An 8,668-nucleotide genomic window follows, 5' to 3' on the forward strand; every position below is an offset into this window, starting at 1 on the left:
TCCATCCATCCATCCATCCATCCATCCATCCATCCATCCATCCATCCAGCCAGCCAGCCAGCCAGCCAGCCAGCAGTCAGCCAGCCAGCCAGCAGGAATGCGTCAATAAATCAATATAGGGGGCAGATAAGTGGCGCGGTAGAGAGAGCACTAACCTGGAGTCAGCAAGACTCATTTATCTGAGTTCAAATCTGGTTTCAGACACTTGCTAGCTATGTGGTCCTGGGCAAGTCGCTTCACCCTGTTGGTCTCAATTTCCTCATCTATAAAATGAGCTGGAGAAGGAAATGGCAAACCACTCCTGTATCTTTGCTGAGAAAACCCCAAATGTGTCTGTGAAAAGTCGGACAGGACTGAAATGACTGAACGTCAACAATGAACATGTAGTGTCTACCCCAGGCACTGAGATGGCTCTGGGAAACAGAAGTACAAGGAATGAAATAATCCGGACTGCGAGGAGTTTTGGGGACCTCTTCTGGGTTCAAGGCTCTGTGCCTGTGCAGGGTGGCATGGGGTCACAGAGGTAGATAGGATCTTTCCCTGCCAGGCGCTTTTCTTCCCCCTGAAACACTCTTCTCTCCAGGCTTTCCCCCTACGTTTCTAACCACTCCTGCTCGGTCTCCCTCTCTCCCCTGCTTCCTAAACGGGACTTCTGTCCTTGGGTATTGTCTCTGGCTCATGAGAGACCCTGGGATCCAACACCACTGGACGTCTTCCCCTGGAGGGCTCAGGGCCACCTCAACGTGATCGAGCGTGCCCTGTTCCTTCTCACTGGGGCTGAAAGTGTCCTCCTCACACTGCCCTCCTTCCTCGTCATTGATTCTACTTTCCAAACCTCTCCCACATTTGTTCCCTGTTCTCCACTCCTACTGACAGCACTGGGGATCTGGCCTCATCACTTCTTATCAGAATCATTACATGAGCCTACTAATTCATCTTCGTATCGACAGCCTCTCTCTTCTCCGGTCCATCCAGTATATGCTGCCCAAGGAGCTATCCTAACACACAGGCTTGCTCGTGTTACCCCCTAGCTCAAAAATCTTCAATGACTCTCTGTGGACGGAGGATGAACTTGAAACCCTTACCCCACCAGAACAGGATTTCCATAACCTGGTCCCGCCACGATATTCCTGTATCTCCCCCTTTTGCCTGCTTTGTGTGTGTTTTTTTTTGCAAAATCTCTTTTTTTCATTTTTTTTGAGAGTTTTTTCCTGCCACATGGTTTTTTTGGGGGGGGGGGGGGGGGGGAACTAGACCTGTGATTTCAATGGCAGAGAATAACAAAAAATTCTTCTACCCATGGCTCTTGTTCTGTCATAAGAGAGTTAGCTGGGACAGCACTGAGAGATCAGGGGATTTGCCAAGGGCCACACAGCCTTTGGTGTCAGAGGTGGGGTTTATTCAGGTTTCTCTCCATTGCCTCTCGGCCTCAGACAGCTTCCTGGCTGTTTGACTTTGGGTCAATGGGCTTAGTTCCTTCATTTGTTAAGAGAGGGGTTTGGATTCTAGGCCTTTCCAGCTCGATGACCAGGATCCTCTGATCACTCCGTCTGTTGGCCACCTGCTGAAATCTGTGTCCTTTGGATGCTGGTTCAGACGTCATCTCTTTGATAAAATCGACCAGCTGCCCTCCCTCTGTCCTCACTGAACTCATTTGCTTTTTCTTTTAGAGGGACACCCAGAGCCTTTGTCTTGCATCTCTCCTCAGATTCTTATCTCACACTTCTTGTTATGTTTATACTAATTTATCACATTCCTATTGATAATAGCTGACCGTAGGGGCAGCTAGGTGGCGCAGTGGATGGAGCATCGGCCCTGAAGTCAGGAGGACCTGAGTTTAAATCCAGCCTCAGACCAAGCACTTGACACACTTACTAGCTGTGTGACCCTGGGCAAGTCACTTAACCCCAGTTGCCTTAAAAAAAATAGCTGGTGGTAGAGGGGGCCCTGGGCTCTCTAGAGCTTTGCCACCTGCGCTCTCACATTGGCAGCTTCTCCTTACCAGGTTAGGGGAGTTTCCAGAGCCAGCCCAGTGATGCACAGTGGGCTAGCTGTCTGAGGATGCAGTCTGGCTAAGCTTAGCTGTCGAGGCTCACCATGTGCTGGGAGATCTGTTTTTTAGTCACAGAGACTCTTGAAGATCATAGTCAAAGTCAAAGGGGTCAGGGAGGAGAGGACCCTTGTGAGAGGGGTACCCCTTACAGCTGCAAAGCCTTCCCAAGGAACAGTAATAATTATCATTATCATCAGAGCTTCGCTCTCCATGATAATCACAGCTGATATTTATGCTTTTTTTGGAGGCCCCATAATACAGTGGAAGGAGTCCTGGATTTAGAATCAGTGGACCTGGGTTGGAATCTCAGCTCTCTCACTTGCTACCTTTGTGACCTTGAATAAGTGACTTCACTGCCCTGGGCCTCTGTAGAATGAATGGGTTGGATGGGATGGTCCCTGAAGGTCCCTGTTAGTATGAAATCTGGGATACTGTGTCTAGGTAGGCACCATAGGTGTTATTATTGCTGTTTTACAGAAAAGACAATGGAGGCTCAGAATAGTTACCTGACTTGTTCATCAAGGCTGGCAGGGCACGTCTTGGGATCCAAAGATCTCATTCTGAGTCTTGATTCTGAAATTTAACTGGTGGTGTAACCTTGGGCAAGTCATTGACCTCTCTGGGTCTCAATTTCCTTATTTGTAAAATGGAGGTTGATAACTGTCCCTGTATTTCCCTCCTCCTAAGGTGTTTGTGAATAAAGCGCTTTGTAAACCTTTAACTTCTAGAGAATTGGGCAAACATCTTTATTCAAAATAGGGGTTCAGGGAGCAGGCAAAGTAGGGCCTGGTGGCCACTAGGGGGACCTAACTAGACTAGTGCCTGGTGTGCAGCTCCTAAGCAGTGACTGAGGCATTGGAAGTGCCGAGCTCTGTTGAGCCCTGAGAAATGGGTCTGTTGGATGACAAGGAGCTCCAACCCCATGGCTTGTTTTTTTAGACTCCTTTAAAGACTGGGAAGAGTATGGGGAGGAGCCCAGTCTGTGGACAATCTAAAAATGGCTGTGTGCTTGGGCACTCATGAGTGGAGTGGTTTTGTATTGAATGATCATTGGGCTAGAGTTTCAGCCCCAAGTCTGCTCACTTATTATCAAGCTGAGTGACTGTCCTGAACAAGTCCCTTCTCTCTCAGCTACAGGAAAATGAGCGGGTTAAACTAGCTCATCTCCGATACTGTTCTAGTCCTGACATTTGGTGTTCTATCCAGTGTTCCTCCCAGTCGTGACCTTCCCTGCTTTATAGATTTGTCCCGGCTTTGAGGTTCTAGGCTTCTCAATCAAATGCCTCCATGTGTTGTAGCTTTGCTGAAGTCATGTGAAAAACCCAGTGGATTCTTTGCCCGATTTTCCCGATCGATACCTGGCCAAGTGCTGACCTACACACTCCTGCCCTGCACACTGCCTTTGGAGTATGTGTACTTTAAGACTAAGAGGTGAGTGAGATCTTGTCCCTGGTGAGAGACTCAGTGAGGAGGGGTCTGGACACTGCTTTATAATGAATAAGTTTAAACTTTACGGACATGGGTAATACTAACTACTACTACTACTACTACTACTACTACTACTACTACTACTGCTACTAGTACTACTAGTACTACTAGTACTACTAGTACTACTAACTACTACTACTACTAGTACTACTACTAGTAGTACTACTAGTACTACTAACTACTGCTACTACTACTACTACTACTACTGCTACTACTACTATTCCTATTTTGGTCACATTTTAAGGATTATAAGAGGAGAAGGATGGAAGACATTGGGCTACAGGGAGAGCCTAGCAGAGATTGGGCACCATACCTTGGCAGTAGGTCAAGGCAGCTTGGGTTTGGTGGCTTTCTCTAAGGAGTCTCCACAGTGGAGTAGTGGGCAGTAGAAAATGGATGCTGAAAACCCAGTGCTGAGGATCAGCTGGTTGGGGCTGAGGGAGGTCAAAGTGTCAAGAAAGTCTAGAAATTCTAACCAGAAAGGGACATTATGACACTGTAAAACAGAGCATGATTTGAAGTGACCCTCGAACATAGAACGTTAGGATATAGAACACAGAATTAGCATCAGAAGGGAGCTTAGAACAGGGAATGGCAGAGCTGGGAGGGACCTTTCAGTTCTTGTCCAAGCATCACTTTTTACAAATGAGAGCACTGAGGCCAGAGAAGGGAGCTGACTTTACTTGTTCTCCTGAAGGCTTTCATGCCATTGTAAGCTCTGGGGAGGTGGGCTGTGTTGTTCACAGAATTCACAGATCAATATGCACTTCACTGTCATTCTGAGCCTTCTCCTGGCTCTATTCCTCCCTCCTCTTCTTCAGGCTACAAACCCCTCATTCCTTTAACCTTGATTCAGCATTCTGTCTTCCTAGCCTCCCTAAGGTGTTTGATGGGAGCTCCTTTCTCACAGCCCTGAGCTCAGATCTACCAACATCCCCTTTGTTGTAATCCTGGCCCAAATACCATTTTTTCCTTTAGTTCCCAGCATCATAAATTTAAAGGTGGAAGGGACCTCTTATGGCATTATATCTACCCCCCCCCCCATTTTCCATAGGAAAAAACAGGCTGAGAGGGGTTGAGTGACTTGCCCAAGGACACACAGCTCATAAGTGTCTGAAGCAGGATTTGAACTCAGTTCTTTCTGATTCCAGACTTGGTGTTTTACCCACTGCTGCCTCTCCTTGCTGCTCACTCCCAGTCCTTTCCTTGCCATCTTTTGCAGGTTCATAAGCTGGATTCCAGAGGCCCCGGAAGATATGCGGTGGATGCATTATGAACTCAAGAAGTTTGGCACTTTTGTCTTGTCTGAAGTGAAACACAGACTTCTGGGATCAGCTTGGTAAGCGGGTGAGCGGTGTGGAGGGAGGTGGGGGGGAGGCAGAGTCCGCCAGACCAAGGTGTGATGGAGAGTCAGCACCATCTCCCTAGGGAGTCCTTCCCGTCCCTCTCTAAATGCGCTCAGGCCGCCCTGATGGAAAACAAAACAAAGCAGTGCTCACTTTTCTCTTGGCTCTTGCCATCTTCCCACCTTCTGCTCTATCTCTCTCATCTCTGTGGGGATCTGGAGCTGACATCTTGTCATACACTGTCAGTTTACAAAGGAGTAAACTGAGGCCCTGAGAGGGAAGTGTCCTGCTATTGCTCATACAAAAAGTCAATAGCAGCTTCTCTTATTCAAAATCCATTGCCCTTTCCTCCACATTATACCACAAAATCTTACTCCCTTCAGATTTTTTCGTGGGGGACATGATTTCAAATTTCCTTCCCCTCCTCATTCTCATCTGCCCAGCACTACTGGTGCATTCTGGGAATTCCATTGTTAGGACATTGGCTGAGTTTGTTACTGGTGCCACCACCCCTTGATGCCAAGGGCCCCCAAAACACCTCCCCACCTCCCCAAACTATCTTCCTTCTCCCCAGGGAGCCAAGAGGGGACTTGAAGTGCAAGTTCATCCACGCAGAGCTGTAAGACACCTCAGAGACCAGGTAATCAAACCCTCAACCTAAACAGAAGTTATGTCTGGCACATAGTAGGTGTTTAATAAATGCTTATAATTGATCGACTGATAGGTACTAAGCAAGAAGTCACCAGCCTCTGTTCAGGGACCTCGGCTGATGGGAAGGAAGTTCACACCACCTCTCTAGGCAGACCCTTCTACTTTAAAACAGCCTTGATTTCTAGGAAATTTTTCTTTAGATGGACCCCCAAATCTGCCTCCCCTTAATTTCCAGTCTTTGATCTAAATTCTGTCTTCTATGGCCCAGAAAAACCAGAGCTTGAAAGGAGGTCATTTCCTCATTTTGCCAATGAGGAAACTGAAGCGCTGGAATGGTAAGAGACTTGCCCAAGGTCACAGTGAATAAAGTAGCTGCGTGGTTCAGTGGTTATCATTCTGGCCTTGGAGTCAGGAAAACCTGAGTTCAAATCTTGCTTTAAACACTTATTAGCTTTGTGGCCCTGGGCAGACACTTAACAACTCTGTGCCTCAGTTTCCTGATCTGTAAAATGGGGAGAATGGACACCTACCTCCTAGAGGTGTTGTGAGGAAGAAATAAGATAATATTTGCAAACCTTAACACATTACACAAGTGCTAACAACTAATTATAAGGACACCAACCCTGCTTGTCTGACTTTGTGTCCAGGGCTCCCTTCTACCACCCTTTTAATCACACTTACCTCCATGATAGCCCTTCAGATAATGGAAGATGACAAAAAATGCCTCCCAGCTAGAAGCTGGCTTGGGCGTAACCCCAAGGAGAGAAGGTTTAGGAGGGTCACTGGACAGTCTTCCAGTGTCTGAAGGGCTTTCCTGTGGAAGGTTTGACTTATTCCCACAAGGCAGACTGGGAGGCAATGATGGTGGGGGGTGGGGGGTGAGGAGGGAGAGGAAGTCACTGAGAGGCAGAATTTGGCTCAGTGCAAAGGCAAACTTCCTAACAATCAGAGCTATCCAAAGCTTGAGTAGACTGCCTTGGGAGGTGATGCGCTCAAAAGAGGAATGCTTCAAAGGTGATTTCTGCATGGGTTTGGGTTGGACTGGATGCTCTCTGGGGTCCCTTCAAACACTGTGAATCTGATGGGCCTGGGTCCTTCCTTTCTTTCCAGATTTCAGAATCTCTCTTCCTCTGGTTCTTCTGGCTCAATGCAGCCTCTCTCTCCCCTGACAGGCTTGTGGAACCCTTACCACCCCACGATGAACATTTCCTTGGCAGAGATTGTCCTTGCCTCCCTAACCACTGCGGGAATGAGCTGGCTGACATGGTGACGGGGCCTTTGGAGTCATCGTCCTTCTTTTCTCATCAGCTCCTCCAGCCTTGGCCAGAGGTCACCCAGAGTGGGGAGTGCCTGTCAGCCAGCCCTGGCTCCTGGGGGTGCTGTCTGTCTGGGCACTGGGAACAGTTCTCTTATTGTGAGATGCTCTGGAGTATGCCTTCTGTTCATTGGACTTTCTGGGCCTATGTTTGCCCTAGTTAGAGTTCCATAGTACTTGGAGGCTAAAATGGACCTGATCTGGTGCCTGGCACATAGGAAGTGCTTAATAAACATGTGTAGATTGGTTGATGAATCGATCTTGTTTTGACGCCCTATCGTTCCCTGTTCATGTCACACTTCTGCTCACATTTCTAGATCGTCTTAGCCTACATGGTAAATTTCAATCCTCTTTGCCTGACATTCAACACCCTCTACTGTTGGAATGGACCCAATCTTTCTAGCCTTATCTTATGTGATGAGTAGCCAGGCCCTACACAATCCAGGCAAAATGAACATTTCTCCAGATGTGTCCTGTGCTTTCCCAACTACCTGTCTTTATTAACACTGTTTCCTATGCTTAGTGTGCCAGCCCCTGCCTTTTGTTCTTTAAAACTCAACTCATGAGTTGAATATGAAGGGATGATATCTAAAAAATAAAATTAAGGAGTGAAAGAGAGGAATGTACTGGGAGAAGGAGAAAGGGAGAGGTGGAATGGGGTAAATTATTTCACATAAAAGAGGCAAGAAAAAGCTTTTACACTGGAGGGGAAGAGGAGGGAGGTAAAAGGGAATAAGTGAACCTTACTCTCATCAGATTTGGCTTAAGGAGGGAATAACATACACACTCAATTTGGTATGGAAATCTATCTTACCCTACAGGAAAATAGGGGGAAAGGGGATAAGAGAGTGGAAGGATGATGGAAGGGAGGGAAGATTGGGAGAGGGGGTAATCAGAAGCAAACACTTTTGAGGAGGGACAGGGTCAAAGGAGAGAACAGAATAAATGGGGGGGTGGGATAGGATGGAGGGAAATATAATTAGCCTTTCACAACATGATGATTATGGAAGTATTTTGCATGACTACACATGTATAACCTATATTGAATTGCTTGCCTTCTCAATAAGGGTGGGTAAGGAGGAAGAAAGGGAGAGAATTTGGAACTCAAAATTTTAAAAATGAATGTTAAAAATTGTTTTTACATGCAACTGGTAAATAAGATATATAGGCAAGGGGGTATAGAAATCTATCCTGTCCTATAGGAAAATGGAAGGGGAAGGGGATAAGAGAAGGGAGGGTAATAGAAAGGAGGGTAGATTGGGGGAAGGGGTATTTAGAATGCATGCCATCTCAGGGTGGTGGGAGGGGAGAGATGGGGAGAAAATTTGGAACTCAAAATCATGTGGAAGTGAATGTTGAAAACTAAAAATAAATTAATTAAAAAAACCCCACAATTCAGCTGTTATTTCCTCCCTGAAACCTTCCGTGATTTCTCCCAGTTAGGGAAAATTTTTCCCTTCAGAACTTATGGAAGACTTTCTTTGCATCCCTTTCATGAGAATAATCTGCACAGGCATTGAAGCCTTCCTTGAGGAGCACATTAGAAGGCAACAGGCAGGCTTTGCAAACTGTTCTGTAGAAACACATCTTTATCTGTAGAAGCCCATCTTTATCATCACAAATTGCCTGAAAGGTTGAGAGCATCCCAGGTTCCCTTGGGCTCAGATTAGTGACGAGACAATCGTCACTCTCAGTAAAGTGAATGCCACCACAAACGACCTCCTCTCAACAAGGCAGCTCCTGGGCATATGTGCAAGTTGGACAAGACTCATTGAAAGACCTAACAACAGAGATAACATTACTTGTGCCTCAGAT

The 8,668-nt window shown here is 46.7% G+C and overlaps 1 protein-coding gene across 3 annotated transcripts in view; it reads left to right on the forward strand.

Annotated features, from left to right (window-relative positions):
• Window positions 1-7,108, forward strand: part of PNPLA5 (patatin like phospholipase domain containing 5) — a 19,681-nt gene extending 12,573 nt beyond the window's left edge. The window contains exons 7-10 of one of the 3 annotated variants that reach the window (XM_027854307.1): window positions 3,352-3,484; window positions 4,764-4,880; window positions 5,462-5,527; window positions 6,649-7,108. In XM_027854307.1, coding sequence (XP_027710108.1) covers window positions 3,352-3,484; window positions 4,764-4,880; window positions 5,462-5,510 — 299 coding nt within the window. In that variant the 3' untranslated portion in view covers window positions 5,511-5,527; window positions 6,649-7,108. The remainder of the gene's footprint in view (window positions 1-3,351; window positions 3,485-4,763; window positions 4,881-5,461; window positions 5,528-6,648) is intronic. The other 2 variants (XM_027854308.1, XM_027854306.1) reach the window with 2 other exon arrangements.
• The last annotated feature ends 1,560 nt before the right edge of the window (window positions 7,109-8,668 follow it).

This window comes from Vombatus ursinus, unplaced genomic scaffold, assembly GCF_900497805.2.
Source record: "Vombatus ursinus unplaced genomic scaffold, bare-nosed wombat genome assembly UNPS02010394.1, whole genome shotgun sequence".
In the NCBI taxonomy this organism is placed as follows: domain Eukaryota; kingdom Metazoa; phylum Chordata; class Mammalia; order Diprotodontia; family Vombatidae; genus Vombatus; species Vombatus ursinus.